The sequence below is a fragment of the Lampetra fluviatilis genome, chromosome 37 (assembly GCF_964198595.1).
Source record: "Lampetra fluviatilis chromosome 37, kcLamFluv1.1, whole genome shotgun sequence".
Lineage (NCBI taxonomy): Eukaryota > Metazoa > Chordata > Hyperoartia > Petromyzontiformes > Petromyzontidae > Lampetra > Lampetra fluviatilis.
In genome coordinates, this window is record NC_136311.1 from 11,415,376 (window position 1) to 11,436,478 (window position 21,103).

Below are 21,103 nucleotides of genomic sequence, written 5' to 3' on the forward strand. Positions count from 1 at the left end.
GACCCTGCCCTGGGAATTGTGTGACCTCTGACCCTGCTCTGGGAATTGTGTGACCTCTGACCCTGCCCTGGGAATTGAGTGGCATCTGACCCTGCCCTGGGAATTGTGTGACCTCTGACCCTGCCCTGGGAATTGTGTGACCTCTGACCCTGCACTGGGAATTGAGTGACATCTGACCCTGCCCTGGGAATTGAGTGGCGTCTGACCCTGCCCTGGGAATTGTGTGACCTCTGACCCTGCACTAGGAATTGAGTGACATCTGACCCTGCCCTGGGAATTGAGTGGCATCTGACCCTTCCCTGGGAATTGAGTGACATCTGACCCTGCCCTGAATTGAGTGACATCTGACCCTGCCCTGGGAATTGAGTGACATCTGACCCTGCCCTGGGAATTGTGTGACATCTGACGTTGTTCTGGGAAACCCCTTCGGTCGAATTAGCCTTGATGAGAATCTTAATGCAATGTGGAAATACCGGCTTATGGGGAAGCACAAATGTGGCTGGGCGTCGAGACGGCTACACCACCCCCTCATAGGTGCCATTTGCTCCCCATAATAAAGGATTCTTTATTTTTTATGTGTTATGAAAAATGGCCATTTCCCAAAACTCTCCTGTAATTTTTTTTTTACTTTTAACGCCGCAGTGGCATTAAAGAATGTGTTCGAGTGTTTTTGTTAATTGTCCTTTCGCAACACTGCCAACGCAGCAGCAGTATCACCGAAGCGTCATGCGCAAAAGACGGGTAGTAAACTGGGCGTCATGGGCAGTCGGCGGCACAGGGCAGCGATATAGAATTGCACATCAATCGTCACTCACCCATACCAAATAGCGTGGTTAATGGGGTGAGAAAGCTTTCATCTAGCAGTGGATTGGCAAAAGGGTGCACACATTTTTTTTCTCACGTAAGGGGCCGTCCATAAATGACGTCACGCGATTTTGGACAATTTTTGACCCCCCCCCCTCGTCACACGGCGTCACAAAAAGTCAGACCCCCCCTCAAATATGACGTCACAAAGCTCTGCCCCCCCCCCAAAAAAATAAAACATGCTTAAAATCGCTTTAAACTATTGTCATTGTAGTGCGTATTTAATGTGGCGCTGCACTCTGATGTTGTAGTAGAAAACATTTATTAAAAAGTATATTTAATTAAATAGAACGTGTCGTCTATATTTATTTAAAGTTGCGCATTTTGCTGTGACGTCACATTTCTCAAACCCCCCCCCTCTCGTCACACATCGTCACAAATGTCTGACCCCCCCCCACCCCATGTGCATGACGTCATTTATGGACGGCCCCTAAGTCGAGAGTAGGCCTCCTTCACGTATTTTTACGCAGCAACACGGCCTGTTGTTGTTGTAGTCGTGTACACAATCTCAGCTGCATTGCCTCAACGCAAGCAAGACGCTGGTCCCGGATTTCGATTTCGAGTTTCACATCAGCGGTGCTCAGCAGTAGCCCCCCCCCATCCCTCTAGCCCCTCCCCTCTTACACCCCCACCCCGCCCCTCCCCCCTTAAACCCAGCCCCTCCCCTCACAATTTGGTCTTCACGAGCGGGGGGGCTCTCCCGTCAAAGGCGCGCCCGCTCAGCCCCTCCCCTCACCGCCCCTCCCCTCACCGCCCCTCCCCCCACCGCCCCTCCCCTCACCGCCCCTCCCCTCACCGCCCCTCCCCTCACCACCCTCGTGACGCTCCCTGGCGCAGTGCAAACGGCCAACAGCGGGCGCGAGGCGGCGCTCTCCCGCCAACGGCGCGCGCTCGCGACCTCCCACCCCCCACACCCCCCTCCCCTCACCCCATAACCCCCTCCCCTCACAACACCCCCCCGGCCCCGCCCCCTCGCCTCGCCCTTGCCGCCATGGCGGATAGCAGTCGGACTCACGGGCCAGGCCTCAAGTTTTGCGTGGCGCAGCTCCATAGCGGCTGCACGGCCGCCGTGGTCAATGCCCTCGTCACGATCCGAACCAAATTCATCAAAGAGAGGGGCGGCATCGAGAAGTTCCGCCTGCACGGCGGCCTCAGGCCGCTCGTGGCTCTGATACAGAAGCCCAATGTGAAGATAGTTGACATTTCGCTGAGCATTATCGCCAATTGCTGCACAGAGAGCGAAGCGAGGAAGGAGGTACAACGATCGAAGGGGGCATCATTTGCGAGCGTTTGTGGTGTTTTTATTTCGTGTTCCGTTTGGGGGGGGGTGGTGGTGGTGATGGTGGTGGTGGGAGTTTGCCCCCCTCAGGCATGCTGTGTGTGTTGTGTGCGTGTGTTGTGGGTGCGCAGATCCGCAGGCTGGGCGGGCTGCCCCCCATCGGTGAGTGGCACGAACTCGCACGTCGCGCGCGCCCATTGGTTGCTCGACCCCCGAACACGTGACGCGGCTGGGGTAAACACCGCGTCACGTGGGTGGGCGTGCAGGAGGGGGGCAGAGCGCGCGGTGGAAGGGGGAGGGGGCTATGGGCCCGCGTTGTCACGTGTGCCAGGGTCAGGGGTTATAATGTAAGAGTTATGACAACAGTTATGATATAAGAGTTAAGATGATTACACTGTGTAACAAAACAATGTTTTTCCTGGGTAGTGTTATTTCCTAATTGTTTATGCCTCAAAAGTACAGCAGAAAGTGGCTATTATTCCCCACAAACTTTGCTTTTGTGACCAGGACAGTGATAGTTTTTAATTTATCTATTTTCAATGAGCATTTGTGTCATTCCTTCACGTAAAGTCCTGGTCACAAAAGCAAAGTTTGTGGGGAATAATAGCCATTTTCTAAACTTTTTAGGCATAAACAATAAAAAAATTTACCCAGGAACAAAAATGGTGTTACTTAGTGTTATTAGTGTGATGGTGATTGATGTGATGGGGCTGCAGTGTGTGTGATGGTGTTGGATAGAGTATGATGGGGATGGAGTGAGTTGTATGGGGCTGGTGAGTGTAAGTTGCTGTTGCTTGAGTGATGATGATGGGGTTGAATTGAGTATGATGGTGATGCGGCTGGAGTGAGTGTGATGATGTATTCAGTGATGGTGGATGAAGTTGAATTGAGTATGATGGTGATGCGGCTGGAGTGAGTGTGATGATGTATTCAGTGATGGTGGATGAAGTTGAATTGAGTATGATGGTGATGCGGCTGGAGTGAGTGTGATGATGTATTCAGTGATGGTGGATGAGGTTGAATTGAGTATGATGGTGATGCGGCTGGAGTGAGTGTGATGTATTCAGTGATGGTGGATGAAGTTGAATTGAGTATGATGGTGATGCGGCTGGAGTAAGTGTGATGATGTATTCAGTGATGGTGGATGAAGTTGAATTGAGTATGATGGTGATGCGGCTGGAGTGAGTGTGATGATGTATTCAGTGATGGTGGATGAAGTTGAATTGAGTATGATGGTGATGCGGCTGGAGTGAGTGTGATGATGTATTCAGTGATGGTGGATGAAGTTGAATTGAGTATGATGGTGATGCGGCTGGAGTGAGTGTGATGATGTATTCAGTGATGGTGGATGAAGTTGAATTGAGTATGATGGTGATGCGGCTGGAGTGAGTGTGATGATGTATTCAGTGATGGTGGATGAAGTTGAATTGAGTATGATGGTGATGCGGCTGGAGTGAGTGTGATGATGTATTCAGTGATGGTGGATGAGGTTGAATTGAGTATGATGGTGATGCGGCTGGAGTGAGTGTGATGTATTCAGTGATGGTGGATGAAGTTGAATTGAGTATGATGGTGATGCGGCTGGAGTAAGTGTGATGATGTATTCAGTGATGGTGGATGAAGTTGAATTGAGTATGATGGTGATGCGGCTGGAGTGAGTGTGATGATGTATTCAGTGATGGTGGATGAAGTTGAATTGAGTATGATGGTGATGCGGCTGGAGTGAGTGTGATGATGTATTCAGTGATGGTGGATGAAGTTGAATTGAGTATGATGGTGATGCGGCTGGAGTGAGTGTGATGATGTATTCAGTGATGGTGGATGAAGTTGAATTGAGTATGATGGTGATGCGGCTGGAGTGAGTGTGATGATGTATTCAGTGATGGTGGATGAAGTTGAATTGAGTATGATGGTGATGCGGCTGGAGTGAGTGTGATGATGTATTCAGTGATGGTGGATGAAGTTGAATTGAGTATGATGGTGATGCGGCTGGAGTGAGTGTGATGATGTATTCAGTGATGGTGGATGAAGTTGAATTGAGTATGATGGTGATGCTGCTGGAGTGAGTGTGATGATGTATTCAGTGATGGTGGATGAAGTTGAATTGAGTATGATGGTGATGCGGCTGGAGTGAGTGTGATGATGTATTCAGTGATGGTGGATGAAGTTGAATTGAGTATGATGGTGATGCGGCTGGAGTGAGTGTGATGATGTATTCAGTGATGGTGGATGAAGTTGAATTGAGTATGATGGTGATGCGGCTGGAGTGAGTGTGATGATGTATTCAGTGATGGTGGATGAAGTTGAATTGAGTATGATGGTGATGCGGCTGGAGTGAGTGTGATGATGTATTCAGTGATGGTGGATGAAGTTGAATTGAGTATGATGGTGATGCGGCTGGAGTGAGTGTGATGATGTATTCAGTGATGGTGGATGAAGTTGGATTGAGTATGATGGTGATGCGGCTGGAGTGAGTGTGATGATGTATTCAGTGATGGTGGATGAAGTTGGATTGAGTATGATAGGGGTGATGGTGGTGATAGTCTCTGGCCGAGTGATGCTATCATCAGATGGTGATGGGGCTGGATTGAGTAATGGTGTTGTTCAAGCCTAAGTATGATGGTGTGATGGTGGTTGATTCAGTGATGATGGGACTGGAGGGCATATGATTGGGGATGGGACTTGATTAAGAAGGATGATGATGGTACTTAAGTGTTCACAGTGTTCATCCATTTAAACCTCCGATTATCAATGTTGGCTACGTATGGTGCGAAAGAAGTTGAACATACTACATAAACACCGCCATAGGCTCAACCCTGCTTGGCTCCTGTGATCTGGTGAGATTTGGTGCATTCTGGGTGATTTGGTAATGGGCGAGTCATCAAAAACTGAAGCATAGATCCCATCCGTGTGTGTGCGCAGTTTAACACAATTTGATGTTTGTCATAACCGCCTGTGTCTCACCGAGCAGTGTTGGTGCTGAAGTCGGTGACGGTGGAGAGCATTCAGAATCGGGCAGCGCGTGCGCTGGCCAACCTTGCTCAGGACAAGCAGAACAGCGAGATTCTGCACAAGGCTGGTAAGCGCTGCAGAGAGGCTCTCGGAGTTTGCCAGCCGGGTCGGACCCCAGGGCGCCTGAGCGGGCACTGCTACGACCTTCCTGAGTTGGAATCCAAACAGCCGCCTGCGATAAGAATTCGACGTAAAAGCAGGTGGATTGATTGTCCACCACTCGCCCATTCAAGTCACTCTCTCGCCTTATCTGTTCTCTGCTACTACCACCACGGTCGCTGTTCCCGTAAACTTGGCTCATTGATTCCTCCAGTGATGTTTGGGGAGCAAGTCATATTGGGTGCAACCGATAACGATGATGTCTTCTGTTAGTTGGGAGTGCTGGCGCATGCCTGCAATTCAGCACTGCAGAGACGGGGGGACTAATAGGTTCGTGAAACTCCTGAATCTAGTGAGATGCAACATGGTCAAGGCATGGCAGAACAGTAAGTTGGTTAGAAAACCTGTCTGTGTGGCACGAACCAGTGTTACCCGCTCATATGTAGATATGTGGTCGTTCTAGTTTCTTTCATACGCAAAAGATTTGTATTGCTGTTTCATATTTCTTCATCCTGAGCACGTAACTGTGTACAGTACAACGGTGCAAATCCCATCGACTGGAGGCATGGGAAGATATGTGAAAAGGTCAGATTATGTGAACAAATATAAAACTACGGCTAACACCGTGCACAAAAAAGTTACCGGACAAAGTAAGTAGGTTATTAAAGAATACAAATATAATACTTCCATTTATATTTTACCCATGAAGTAACAAAACGTCTCGGAGGCAGCTGTATTCGCCGAGGGGACTCCGAATGGCAGCTTGTCCATTGCACTGGACATTAATATGCAGTTTATAATTTAAGACAAGATGTCGTTTCCTACCAAGAAGTTTAAAGTTATAAACGGACAGCAACTTACATTGAATGGCTTCTTGTTAACTTTAAAAATCTTAAAAAGTTCTTCGTCTTTTTTCTCTGCAAAGGATTTCTGTTGTGGAGCCATGTTAACCACTGATCGGGCCAAGTCTTCATTGCTCCGGGGCTGCCTCGGGCCGTCTCGGGCTGTCGTTTTACTCTTTGTAGCCACTGCGGATGCTGCGAACGTCGCGGACTCATTTTTCCCTGAACTGTGCGGGGGTGGGGGGCAAGCTAATCGATGAGGGCCGACACGCGACGGCCGCACACGCGACACTGTGGTGTTGCGATTTTTGTAATGCGCGCAGGCACGGTGCCGCATCTCATAGCGCTGCTCGAGTCCGGCCGTGACGACGAGTGCCTGCAGAGCGCCGTCCGTGCCGTGAGGAACCTGGCCGACTCCCCGTCTCACCGCGCTGCCATGGTGAGCCAGGGCGTGGTGGAGCCGCTGGCGCAGCTGCTGAAGAGGGGCGACCGCTCGGGCGTCGTGGGGGCCAGCGCCCGGGCGCTGGCCGAGCTCAGCCGCCAGTGCTCGACGGAGTGCGCCGAGGTGCTGTCGCGAGTCGATGCGCCGTCCGCGCTCGTCGCGCTGGTCTGTGGCGGCGACGCGGCGGTGCGCGCCGACGCCATGCAGACGCTGAGCAGCCTGTGCTCCCAGGCCATCGTGCGGCCCACCCTGGGCAGCGCCGGCGCGATACGCTGCTTCGTCGACGAAATCAGAAGCGCGCGCAACAGCGGCGGCGGTAACAGCGGCGGCACCAGCAGCAGCACCACAAACAGCACCACAAACAGCAGCACCACCAGCAACAGCAGCACCACCACCAGCAGCACCACCACCAACCATACCACCACCACCAACAGCAGCACCACCACCAACAGCACCACCACCAACAGCACCACCAACAGCAGCAGCAACATCAGCAACAGCAGCAGCTGCACCAGCAGCAGCACCAACAGTAATACCTGCACCAGCAGCAGCACGTGCACCAGTAGCACCACAAGCAGCAGCAACAGTAAGAGCTCTACCAGCAACAGCTGCACCAGCACCAACAGTTCCATGAGCAGACGCATCAACAGCTGCAACACCATCAGCAACAGCAGCAGCAGCGCTCCAGCTGGTAGCGCAGTGCTGGACGTCGTCCGAGCTCTGTGCCTCTGCTGCCGCGAGGCTGTGAACCGGGCGAAGGTTGTGGAGAGCGGTGGCATCGAGCTGCTCTTCTCGCTGCTCAAGGACTCCCACTTCAAGGCGTCCCACGACCGAATCATCTTGGCCTTCCTCGGTTTTTTCTACGAGGAGTCCGCGCTGGACGTGCTGCTCGGGTACGGGTTGGTGCCCATCCTGGTGAGGCGGCTGGAGGAGTGGACACTCGCGTCCGATAAGTTCCAGGCGACCGCTGTCGTTGCCGACATTGAGGACGAGAGGTACGCCGCCTCGTACGACTTCCCGACAGAGTTCAACCGCAAGCCGGACATGGAACCAAATGCGGAGTCCTCGAGCTTCCTCAGCATGAGGTGGGGTACTGCTGATTCTTTTTGTTTCTGCGTATTCACTGCTCGCCTTAAACACAGGTGGAGGAGCTCTTCCTTGCTGAGGCCTCAATAGGACTTTCAGATACAGTCTGTTCTTCTGTAACGCCGCGTGTTTTCGTAATGCGAATTGGATATAACGCGATTGAGTGATCGGAACTACCGCTGCAGCGCGAGTAGGAACAAGCGTTTGTACGACTGCCTCGGTGTAGCATCACACAAGGCGGGATGCTGCTGGATGCTTCTAGATGCTACCCATGCGCCTCCGTCTTTGTTCAGCCCGCGTACGCATCTCATGTGTTATTACGGACTGCGCTTTACCCTACGTGAAATATTATTTATTATAATGCAAGTTTTCCCATAACGCGATGTTCTTCAGGAACGCAGCTACCGCTTCGTAGTAGAACAGACTGTACCTTTGGCAAACAACCACACATGAACACACACATCAGTTTATACTGTCACTGCAAGAGGCCCCTGCGGTGATGAACGGACTAAAATTAGGAATGCGGTGTTGCCAGGTCAAATACATTCCCGTCTGGTACCTAATTAGTGCATCTAAGATGCTTTGAACGACAAATAAATCTATTTTTTGAAGGCTGTTTCAAAGTCATTAGCTCTTCGTGTGGCCACGGGGCTGTTCAGAATTAAGCTGTGGGCCGTATGTTCCCCAGCCCTGCCTTAAAAGCTGATCAGGTGGCACTGTGGGTAGAGCACTTGACACAATTGTAAGGCTGAAAGTTCAAATCCCTGTTGGTTATTAACTCAGCCAATCAGCTGTTTGACATCCATAACACGAGTCATACTGTGGGAGGTCTGCAGTGATTGTCTTGTTGAGAGACTCTTTTCTACCATGGAAATGTGGAATTTCCATCACGGGCTCAGGACACTGGCAGGGATTAGCGCCACTCGTGGGATGAAAGGCCAGGAGGGGAAATTATCGATTTGACATTGTGAAAAGTAAAACCGTAATATAATTCAGTGTGAACACAAATTATTACTATTTGGTTACTGCAACTTTTATGAGCCTCATGGCTCCGCTATGCTCTTTGCGTGTAACTGTCCATTCATGGCAGTTTGTAACGAGGCGTGGCTCACCGATGTGCCCTAATTAGAGGAAAACGTGTCCACGTCTCCCATGCTGTGCACTGCCCTAATGAGTTGAAGCCCGATGAGCAATTTGGATAAATTGAGTGAAACCCACTTTGTGCTACAGTGCTTTTGTAATTGCTGTTCTCTGTTTTGCTGTTGCCATTTTGGTGACCCAAGACACAAATGAGAGTCATCCTGGTCTCTTTTAAGTTCTCACCTGATTAAATCAATTTAACTTGTCCTGCTTGCCAAAGCAGCATCATTGACCCTTTCCCGTTCCGAGACCCCTGCAAGTTGCAGGATGTGGGTCCCGTTGACCGCTGATTCTCGGAACGCGCGAGCGGTTTAGCGTTAATTTGATTTCGAGAGGCGTATCGTCGCTGTTTTTAAAGACATTCACGGCGGAGAACTGTAGCGACACGACCGCCGCACTCTATGATAGCTGACGCCAAACTGTGCCACACGCCCTCCTCCCGCATTGGCCTTCTACTTCCGATTCCGTTTGTAATCGATTCGACGTCATTCGGAGTCGATTCCGTAACACATTCTGCTTGTCCGTCATGCTTTCTCACTCGTGCTTTTGTGACGACAGGTCATGGCTTCTCACGCAGGGCTACATCGTGAGCCCGGGCGACATCTCCCCGCGTTGGTGTCCGGACGGCAGCACGGGAGACACGGAGCTGGAGGATCTGGAGGCGGTGCCGCGGTGCAGCAGCCTCGTCGCGCTCCACTCCTCCGTGGCCGACGCCGAGGCCGAGGCCGTGGAGGAGCCCGGCAGCCCCCGGGTGGCTCGCCCTTCCGGCGGCGACGTCGACGGGGCGTGCGCCGATGCCAAACGAGCGAAACTTGACGACGAGGACGACGAAGACGATGGACGCACGGCGACGGGTGCTCACGCGGGTCGTTGCTCGGAGGTCGAGAACACGGGAGGAGCTCGGCAGCAAACTCTGCCGGCGCGCCGACGGAAACGACTGCTCACCCACCCTCAAGACCAGCGGCAATCCCCGCAGGCCTCCTCCACCCGTCTGCACTTCAGGCTCCTCAAGTTCTGCCAGAACGCCCGATCGGAAGCCACATCCGTCAAACACAAGAAGGAAGCTTGTTCGTCGTCGTCGTCCTCACCGGATCTGCGTGCTTCCGACCTCGCGAGCGGCGAGCCGAACCGAAGCGCCGCCACGAAACGCAAAGAGAACGACGCTCGACGACACGACCCCCCAGCGCCTCGTAAAGCCCCCGCCCAGGGAGCGGCGACGACAACAACGACGGCCGTTGCCACCACCGCCGCCACCGCCGCCGCCACCGCCGCCACCGTCGCCACCGCCGCCACCGCCGCCACCGCCGCCATCGCCGCCACCGCCGCCGCCGCCACTGACAAAAACTCTATCGCCGCCGCCGCCGCCGGCAAAACAACGACGAGCGGCGCGGCGGGCCCTAGCGGCGCCGCGTTCAAACCGGAGCAGGGGCACGGGTCGGAAACGCAGCAGGCGGTGGGGCCCGACTTCGCCATCCTCTGGCTGCTGTCGCGCTTCTCCATGTACGTGGACCCGAGCTTCCTGGTGACGACGGCCGTTCTCCGCGGTCTGCTCAACTACGTGCTGGGCGCGGCGCGGCCGAGCCCCCGGGCCGCGCGCATCCTCCTGCGCCTCGCCGCCAACCCCAACTGCCTGGAGGCGTTCGTGCGCACGCACGGCATCTCCACGCTGCACCTGCGCCTCTGCCACGGCCTGTGCCCCGACGGGGAGGCGGAACGGGCGCGGGGCAACCTTTCCGCGGGTGACGGGAGCGCCGGAGGAGGTGTCGAGTCTCTCGTGCAGAGGACTGCGAACTTGAAGCTGACCACAGCGAGTAACCGCGAATTGGGTAAGGGCGGTGTGATGTTTCCGGTTGGGAGGAAATGCCGGTAAATGACAGTAAACAACTTGTTGAGCGCAGCCGGCTTTGTTAACCACATGAGGGCGTTTTACATCAGCGCTATACGTGGGGGACACCGCTTGAAAACTGTCGCCCGTGTTATGGCCATGCCCAGGCGGTCACACGTCAGCATTACATCGTTGCCCTGTTGACTTGGACTCAAGCACTCTGTATGTGTATGTGTGGCCTTCATAGGCGCTCACTCGCAGTAGTGTAATGGTTAGCGTGCTGAGCTGTGAACCCGGCCACCCGAGTTCAATTCCGCCAACACCAATGACGATTATTTGAACCTGTACTGGGCCTCCTCTAGGGTCGACTTCGCCTCAAATGAGTACCTGGTGCGGTGTGTAAACATCGCCACTGGGGAGACAAAGGCAGTCGGGCGTGATGCTGGCCACCCACCCCCTCGTGTGCCGTTTCAGCCTTCATAGGTGCTCGCTAACAGCATTCGCCTCAACATTCTATTTAAGCTACACGAGGGATATTTGTCTTTGTATCCTGGTAGTGGTTGGCACACTGTGCCACGATTCCGGCGACCTTTAGATTTGACACCCGCTCACGACCAACATCGGCTACAAATATCTAAACCTGTCCTGGGCCTACCCCCCAGGTCGACTTGAGTAGCTAGTGCAGTGTGTAAACATCAGCATTGGGGAGATAAAGGTGGCCCAGGCATGATGCAAGCCGCACCAGCCATGTATGCGCCATACTCGCCCTCATCGGTACGAACAACACTTTTCACAACCGCCTGTTCAGGCAACCACGGGGATCTTTGTCCCAGCTAAGGGTCGACTTGGCTGATCATTGTAATAATTTCTTCAAGGTCGACAAAACAAGTACCGCTTTGTGGAAGGCCGGGCGGCTGCACGTACATTTCAATATGTGGGTAGAGGTCTGCGTATAATTACCTGATGGGATTTTTTAATTATAACTGTGAAGTTGTCTGAAATGTCTGGGACACGGCCCATTGCGGCTCCCCTTTCCGACGTAGGATGTGGAATTTCCACCGCTGCCTCTGGACCGCCGGTGCATTTGCTCCCATGCCACGCATGCACTCTTTTACATTTCGTCATTTTTTTTTTGGCTTTTGCATTTATTTAATTTAAACATATTTCGAGTTCAACTTTCAACATTGCACCAGTCTGAAGCAGACGACTGCAGCCTACGGCAGGATATTTTCAGCCACAGCAAAAATAAGTTATATTTAGTGCTGCCATGTGTTCTGCCCATGCCAATGATGACCACCCATCTTTGGCCACACCCTGCTGCAGCAGTTATTGATTGCTGCAATGCACTTGAAACAGTTATTGCAGACTTAAGTTAAATCTGCTCGTGCGGTTGCTGTATTAGAATGGAGCGGCCGAACGTCGCTCTTTTAAACACTGCCCTGTGTATATGTGTAAGCCTCTGCTTGTATGCTCATGTGTGCTTGAGTCTGTGCAAATGTGTTTGCATCTGTGTGTGTGCTTGTATGTGCGGGGTGAGTGGTAGTGTAGCGGTTAACGTGCTGCGCTATGAACCCGGCGACCCGAGTCCGATTCCCGCTTATGGTGAACACCAGTGGCAATTATCTGAACCGGTCCTGGGCCTCCCCGAGGTCGACTTAGCCTCAAATGAGTACCTGGTACAATATGTAAACATCGCCACTGGGGAGATAAAGGCGGCTGGGCGTGGTGTTGGCCACACACCCCCTCGTGTACCGTGCCAGCCTTCATAGGTGCTGCTCGCTAACAGCACTTGCCCCAACATTCTGTTAAAGGCTATACGGGGGATCTTTGTCTTTGTGCGTCGATGTGCTAGTTGCACGTATGCATATATTTGTATCGGTGTGTGTGTGCGTTGTTTGTGCTCGCACGTGCATGCCTGCATGCACACGTGCCTACATGCCTTTCCGCGTGCATACCTATACGTGCATTCGTGTGTGCGCATGTGTGCGCGTATATTGTGTTTACATACTTTCCCGCACGTGTTTTTGCACGTGTGTCTGTGTGTGTATCGGCAGCATGGGGAATGTTGCGGAGTCTGCGTGTTCAAGCCGAGTCGGGGTTTGGAACCGGAACCCTGAACCACCTCCTGCTGTCGACCCGACAGGGAGACAAAGCTGCCTGCGCCCTCGCATTGCTCTACCTGTGTCGGTAAACGATGAACGCTCACAGCCATCACTACCCCCTGGTGCTCTCCCAGTTCCACACGTGTAGTCTCTCTTGTTGTGGTACAGTGCTAGTGGGCAGCCCTTCCTGTGGACAGCGTGACGTGGCACTCCGGTGACATTCACCACTCGGCTGGCACGTCTGTGATCCAGCCAGCCTGATTGAGGCAAGGGTTGGTGAATCACACAGAATTTGTGAGCCTCCCATGCCCACGAGACTGCAATGTGGTGATGCGGTGGCAATATAGCAAGTTTATTGGGAACCCATCTCCCAAGGGGAGTATTATTATTATTGTTGTGCATACTCTTTGGTTCTTTTGGTAAAGTCATGTAGGTATAAAATAAAATAAATCACGACGTTTCGATCGCAACACAAAAATATAATGCAGCAGCTGAACTGCTGGATTATATTTTTCCGCCTGAGGACGACCGCTTGTGTTGCGATCGAAACGTCGTGATTTATTTTGTTTTCTACCTACGTGACTTTACCGAGAGAACCAAAGAGTATGGATTCCTGCAGTCACGAAAGCTTCAAATCATCATTGTGCATGTGCATATTCAATGCGCTTCCAGATAAGCCTGGATTTTCTTCCGGGTCCTCCGGTTTTTCTCTCCACATTTAAAAACACGCGTTGGCTGATATAAATGTCCACGTGATAAGCCACTTCGTTGAGCTATCACCTGTGGTGGCCAGGTCGCTTCTGAAAAAGAGCTACATGGCTCAGTGGGGCCTTATCTGGTAAAATACAAAATGGTTTAGTTTCATCGCCCTCATCATCGTTGTTATTGACGCGTGTTGCGCGTGACGCGACTATGACGGCGCAGGAATGAGCCACTGCGGCGAAGGCTGCTGGTGGACCAGTGCGGCCTACAGCTGCTGGTGTCGCACATGCTGCGCTCCCCGGACCCCAGCTACGTGGTTCGCGCCACGGGGGCTCTGCTGGAATTCTGCAGCTTGGAGGGCAAGGGCGGCACCCCCTCTTCTCCTCCTCCTCATCCTCCTCATCCTCCGCCGGGAGAATTCAGGTCGGGAAAGTGGCGCGAGCCGCCGTGCTCGGAAGGCGGAGCCGCCTCGGCTCGGAGCGAACTGTCGGGCGCGCCGCCGTGGGACGGAACCTCGTCCTGCGGCTACGCGCGCTGCGTGGCCGACGGCGCCGCGGACGTGCGGTTCGTCCTGGACTGCGGCGCCAAGGTGTCCGCGCAGCGCAAGCAGCTGGTGTCGCGCTCCGAGGTGTTCGGTGCCATGCTGCAGGGACACTACTCGGAGGCGCAGCAGTCGTGCGTCGCCGTGCGCAACGCGTCGGACGCCGCCTTCACGCTGCTCATGCACCACCTGCACGGCTGCTGTCTGCCGGCGTGCCGGGCGCTGCGGGCGGTGTACTCGCCCGGCTGCGTGACGCCGTTCGCGGAAGAAGGGGCGACGGCGGCGGCGGCGGTGGAAAGCGCCGACCCGGGACCTGCGGGGAGCGGCGAGCGGCGCGGGAAGCCGGGCGGCTCGCTGGCGGGCAGCCTCCTGGGCGAGCTCATGGCGCTGTCCAATCAGTTCCTGCTGCCGGACTTGAAGCGCGATCTCACCGCGGTGGTGCGCTCGTGCTGCCTGCACGCCGAGTCGCTGCCGGCGGTCTACGCGTTTGCCGAGCGGCACTGCTTCGGCGAGCTGTGCCGCCAGTGCCTGGAATTCCTGCTGACGGCGCCGCTCACGATCGCGCAGCGCAGCAGGGGTTTCTGGGAGCTATCGCAGGTGCAGTGCAATGGCAGCGAGATGGAAGCCACCCTCCACTCCGTCCTCCTGTCCTTCATTTAGAGACACGCGCGCCCAACAGCAGATGCGCCCATGATGAGGGTTGACATTGTGACTTTGTTTGTTCACGCCGCTGCTGGCACAAGGGCCTTCACTCCGCTAGAGGAAGCTCTAGAGAGCCCCGCCCCCCCCTCTGATGGAGGATATTTGATCTATTCTGTCACGCTGGATAAATGTCTTAGAAGAGGTGGGAAAACCAACACCCGCTGGCCGACTAACTACGGTGTAAACCAATTATACTGCTCGGTGGACAGAGGTGCTGGGAAATGGAATTGAACTAGCACCCTCTGGATTGGTTCCAGCGTGCTCACCATTCCACCGACAGCAGCGATCCCTGCGCTGATGGACGCTGATGTTTAAAACTGACTTAACTTGACGGGACCTGCATCACGTTGACTTCACTCCACAGGTCGAGGCATTTCTGAATGGAGTTCATAAGTACGGATATCATGCCTTCACATAGCAGCGACAGAAATATATTTAAGTATATTGCAAAGTGGCGCTTGAAATTAGTCTCGAGGTGCATTTGCTCTACAAACAAACAATACCCCACCTCGTTCCTTTGAATTAGTGGTATTTTTTTTTAAAACCGGAGCAACGTTTGGGACCATTGAACCATCATCGTTAACGTCTTAAGCCGTTGTCCGTCGACTGCTGGATAGACAAGGCCCACCTTAAGCCATTGCTGTCCCTCGTGATCACGTGATGCTGCACTGCCAATCTTTGTTATTGACGTCGCGAGCCCTATCCTACAAGAGAAGCATAATGACTACTTTTTAAAACATCGCTAAAATGTCGATAAAATCCATTCTCTCAAGCTACATCTCATCTGAGCGATCGGTAGTAAACCAAGTAACCCTTCAATATGCGCGACTTAAATCACCTGCCGCTTTGCCCGCATCAGAGCAAGCATTTGGTGGAACGAGGGGAAATTGAACCTCGTATTCAGGGTCATAACAAATAAAGCGCAGCTCGCAAACTCGCGCTCCCGCGCAATCGTGGTTCCCGGAATACGTCGCCACAAATCTCTGAGCAGATCGACGCCTCTAAAGCCGAGTCTGTCTCTCCCCCGCAAGCAACCAGTGGTGCAACTGCTCGCAACCGGTTGCAGACATCCACGTGGAAGCGGTTCATTTGTTGTGTGTGGACGAAGTTGCATGGAACCGATCGCTCGGCTGTTGGACGGGCGCTTGAGAGGTCGATGTTTTGTCAAACTCTTTTTGAGGGGAGCGAGGGAGGACGGAGTCAATGGGCACCTTATGTTTGTCACGTTGAGCGATCCCTTTGCTGTAGTGAACGACATTTACACTTACATTTCATTTGCAGGACTCGTGGCTATAGCACAAATGAATAAACTCGCAACCGTTGTCATCACTCCAGTGCCCTACAATGGAGAATTAATTAATTCAGTAGCCTCAGTTTTCGAGTAGTTTGTGTTAAGGCGGTGACAATGGCAAACACGGTGAGTGAAATTAGTGCTTGTGCAATAATAATTGTAATGCGGTCCCTTTTGTTTAATTGACCGCGCTCTTTATCATTTTGCTTTTCGATTTCATTTTGTCTTTATACCCCCACAACGTTTTCCCCGATTGCGCCACCATCGCTGCCGTCGCCACGTTATTTGATGAAGATTGAACTCTCGCAGAGCGGCGCAACGATTCGTTGTTAGAGAACGGCGCACGGAAGCGGATATCACAGAGCTAACTCTGCAGTGAGTCGGTGGTGGGGGGTGGGCATCACCCGATTTCCATGCGAGAGTAGAGTTCGACACATAGCGGTTTAAACCAATATTTATTTAAATTCTTAGAGCTGGAATTTAGCCAAATTAAATACAGAAACAAATTTAATGAGGTTTTATGTTGGTGCTTGGGCTGAGGCCCATAAATTCGCTACACTTGACCCGGCGACCTGGATTTTAAACCATGACCTCAACTCTGCCAGCTCGGTGCCCTTTGATCTATGAGCCACCTCTTCACTCGGAAATTTTTTTGTTTCGTAAAACTCGGGAAAAAAATATCTGGCGGGATGATGCTGTGATCGGAGTGCCCGGCTCGCAAGCATAACCTTCCCATTGGGAGTTGGCCAACTCGTACCGCTGTGTGGAAGTCGGCAACGGCGATTGACCGATGGAGGGTCTGACTCCTTCTGCGGAGATTGTGGATTCCCACCAACGCTAGCCTGAGGAGAAATTCGCACAATATCTTCACTGGTTGAGAAGGGAAACACCTTGGCTTTTCTTCGTGAGAGGAGAACGGGCCAGTTCTCGTGTTAAAACTCGGGCGAACATATGTATGCGTGCGTCCTGGTGAGTTAATCCATTCGTTCAACTTCAATAGTCTTCGCAACGAGAGCAGAATTGCCAAGTTTGATTTTTTTTCTCAATCCAAGTTGTGGATGGTAAGGAGTGTATTCAGCATAAATCGGTGGTCGCTTACCGCACTTGCCCCAACAGTCTGTGAAGGCTATACAGGGGATCTTTGTTGTTTTTCAGTACGATTCATAACCTAGTCTTAATTACTTTTTGGTTTGCCGTCGAGTTTTCCTTCATCTCCCAATCTTAATTAAATTGTGCCATTTGACCTCGTGTTACGGGACAAATTTCCATTCGGAACAGCAGCACATCAACCTTGCGTTGGAGAACGACCCAGAAGGTGTCACCCAAAACTCCTAAACTACATAATTTCTGGGGGGGGGGGGGGGGCAGGGGGTTTGGGTTAGTTCGCGTAAATATAAATGTGTCGTTAAACCCGCCACCAACCTGGCACAGCCAATTATTAAGGTTTGTCAAGTAAACTAAACATTTTTATTTAAGTTACCAATTGCTAATAAGCCTACGCGTTATCCCCAATTCCATTCGGTTGGCTTCTTGTACGCAACGAGGCGGTGGCACATTGCATGCGACGAGCGTTTGTCGATGCGGCAGTCCACAACGTACCAGTCTCAAAAATGGAAAAAAATCTGAATAAATGAAGAAAACTATTTTTATATTGGTTTCTTAAGCAATTCACGATACAATCGCAAGCGGCTGAAACTCGGGAATCCTCAGCAGTGCCGGTCTGTTGTTTCTGGAAAATGAAATGCATTCAAATATAAAATGCATTTAAAATTAAATATAAATCAAGACTTACGTGGAATCGTACAATCCTGAGAAATAAAATAATGGTCCACCATTGCATGATTTCAGGACAATTCCGCGGTATTTATTTCGATATGTGGATCCGTTACCATTATTTAATCATTTGAAGTGTCTTTGTGCTCACAGACGTTATGTCAGCCGAGGCAAAGTGACACCACCTTTGGCAAGAAAAGCACAGAAGTGATGTAATGTGACAGAATACTTTGGAATATATCCAAAACTATTTTTTTCTCCAATCCAAAAAATCGTATCGATGGCTCTTTGTGATTTTTTTTGTTCATCACAAATGTTGGACCGTACTTAGACTATGATACGCAACGGCCTTTTGGGGCGGAGGGGTGTGGGGGGATATTGCCACCCCCACCCTTCCCAGGGTGCACCTCTGTCTCTGACACCATCCCCAGTTCCCCAAACCACTTCTGCCACTACCCTTCCCGCATTTTGAATAGCAATTCATTGCCCGGTTTAACATTCTTTAATATTTCACTCCAGGCATGTCACAAAGTTCTCCATTGCAAAGTAAAACAACAAAAGTCAAGTCTTCTAGATGTGCTAGCTGACATTTTATTCTCGGGTTGTGCTGAAAAAAGTGAAACAAAACCCGATTTGGATCCTGCTACGTTTGGCCCCCCACGGAAGTTTTTGCCCATTTATCTCGCATCTTCTAAGAAAGGTCCTCACTACGGACAGGAAACGTGACCTGCATTTACTCTGCGGGGAATAGTGGGTGCCGTGCCGTCGGCTGGCGCACTACCACGACGAAACCGGCGGCGACCCGAGATTGAGTGCTGGTCGCAGCAAACGGTTCTGCCTCCCGCCCCATCTTCACCAACCCACACTGGTCGATGTGATGAAGTGTGGTCAAAACGACCCCTATGACTAACAGCGTGAGGGGTGGGGGGCCTTGATCCAGCAGTAGCTTGACATGAGGGCAGAAATTTTGAATAGCATTCTGCAGTACTGTCGAGGCTGTGTGAGGATTATAGCATTACATTATATCGCACTATAGGCTCTGGTCAGTGTCATATATCGTGTCACGTGATATCAGGTAAATATCAATAAAGAGCTACTTCTTGCATCATTTTTGTCACGTGACTAACTCATTGATCTTGCACTTCAGCAGTCTTGCTACCAGATGGAAGGGTGTTCCCTTACCTCTCGGCGTCGTAGACATTACTGTGGGGGAAACGAGTCGAGGGGATGATCAGTCAAGTCGAGCAATCGACTGAAAGTTGCAATTGCTTTTTATTTGGACAATTACTCGGGGGGGGCGCTTTTAAACACATTCCTGCGGAGGGAGCTGGTAGGAACGTCGGGTTGCTCGGTCAATGGCCACGGTCAACGGCGGCGTGGTATATTCCGCAAATATGCCCGACTGTGAGGGCGGGCACAAGCCGGCGTGAGTAGGTTAAACGTTGAGTTTTATAAGGGCACCACGGGGTGACCAGCCCCTCCCCACCCAGCCCCACCCTCCCCACCCAGCCCCTCCCCTTCCCACCCTCCCCACCCAGCCCCTCCCCACCCTCCCCTCTCCACCCAGCCATTTTTGGATGCACGACGTACGGACGGACAGAATAATCCCCTGTGGGCTGGTGTAACCAGGAGGTTCCTACCAGTAAAATTGTCGCTGCACAGATTCCCTGCCTCCCGAACGTTGGAAACCCCCTACAAGCCACGCCCAGCGTGACCGTGGCCCATGATGTCCATGCTGTCACTCAAGTCCCGCCCATCACCACCCGTCCAGCGGCACGCACAGGTTCACAATTCAAATCCAGCGGCTGCCCCGCCTTTAAAGATCCCCTGACGTCATTCGCTAGAGTAGGCCATTGCGTGCAAATTAATCTATTGGGTTAGGGGCCTTCCATAAATGACGTCACGCACCTAGGGGGGGGGAGGGTCCGACATTTGTGACGAGGGGGGGGGGGGGTGAAAATAGTGACGTCAGCAAAATGCGCAATTTTAAATGAATATAGACAACACGTTCTACTTAAATTTCGATTTAAAGCTTTCGTGACTGCAGGGATTCATCTTCTTCATCTTCTTGGTTCTTTCGGTAAAGTCACGTAGAAGGGAAGTAATAAAATAATAAAAAATAATTGTATTATGTTTTATTTTTATTATTTTATTACTTCCCTTCTACGTGACTTTACCGAAAGAACCAAGAAGACGTTCTACTTAATTAAATATACTTTTTCATAAATGTTTTCTCCCACAACATCAGAGTGCAGCGCCACATTAAATACGCACTACAATGACTAGTTTAAAGCGATTTGAAGCATGTTTTATATTTTTTTTTGGGGGGGGGGGGCAGAGCTTTGTAACGTCATATTTGAGGGGGGGTCTGACATTTTGTGACGCCATGTGACGAGGGGGGGGGGTAAAAAAAGATCCAAAATCGCGTGACGTCATTTATGGACGGCGCCTAGGTTATCGGTCATTAATACAAATGTTACCAGTCCCCGGGTTGCGGAATACCCGACTTACGTAAATCCGACCTTGCGTAAATGCTCCCATAAATCAAGTAAAAATTAAACACGCGGAAATATTTGCGTTAGTTACGTAAGCGCAAGTAGTGTAGCTCGGTGAGGTTGCGGATGAATACCACGGAACGAGGCGTGATCGAATAAAAATTTAAGGCGGGCCGCCTTACGCCTCAATCGAGCTTTACTAGGATTATCGTTGATTTGGGGGGGAAATTTGTTCCGTTTCCGACATACGGAAAATTCGGGTTACGGATCGTTCTCGGGAACCTAACCCTTCCGTAACCCGGGGACAATTTGAATAACCAGCCCGCTCACGTGATGCAATTTAAAATATAAAATACATGACGTCATTCCACAACAAAGTGACGTTTACAGCCACGCTCCACCCCCCTGTCTCGTGAGCCATAAACACTCAAGACCCACACATTTATCGATTAGTAAAACCGAATCATATTACATTCGATTAACATCGAAAATCGATAGGTTTGCAGTATTTTCCACCACAATAGATGCTATATGCAGACGTCAGATTGACGTGACGTTGCATCACAACACCCGCCACTAAGTGGCGATGACGTCACCACGGCGCGCCGGTGCCAGGCTAGGTGCGCCTTGATGCCACGCGAAGTGTCGAAGTCGTCGCGAGACAGAACGCAGCAGCAGGCGAACGTGGGGGGGGGGGGTCGACTCCCCGAGATGACCGGCAAATTCACGTCAATAAATAATCGATAACGCCATCGAATCAAAACGATTTAATCGAATCGATAAGGGGTGGGGGAAATTGTGTCGTCACGTGGGTTTCGCCTCACAAGGTCACGTGACGGGCCGGCGCCCATTTTAATCGCATCCTGAGGTGAGAAGGCTCTTTTTTAAATTGACAGTAATCGAATCTA

General features: G+C 51.8%; 1 protein-coding gene across 1 annotated transcript; it reads left to right on the plus strand.

The window, feature by feature from the left end:
- Positions 1-1,855: 1,855 nt before the first annotated feature.
- On the plus strand, positions 1,856-18,788 carry ARMC5 (armadillo repeat containing 5). Its single transcript, XM_078873986.1, has 7 exons — positions 1,856-2,119; positions 2,275-2,305; positions 5,115-5,222; positions 6,420-7,623; positions 9,323-10,590; positions 12,644-12,776; positions 13,616-18,788. The coding sequence occupies exons 1-7, from the start codon at positions 1,856-1,858 to the stop codon at positions 14,592-14,594; spliced, it is 3,987 nt and encodes a 1,328-aa protein (XP_078730112.1). The 3' UTR covers positions 14,595-18,788.
- Positions 18,789-21,103: the final 2,315 nt, after the last annotated feature.

Coding starts and splice junctions, on each gene's coding strand:
- ARMC5 (XM_078873986.1), top strand. CDS start 1,856: ATGGCGGATAGCAGTCGGACTCACGGGCCAGGCCTCAAGTTTTGCGTG. Junction 2,306..5,114: donor GGGCGGGCTGCCCCCCATCG/GTGAGTGGCACG, acceptor CTCACCGAGCAG/TGTTGGTGCTGAAGTCGGTG. Junction 5,223..6,419: donor CGAGATTCTGCACAAGGCTG/GTAAGCGCTGCA, acceptor TAATGCGCGCAG/GCACGGTGCCGCATCTCATA.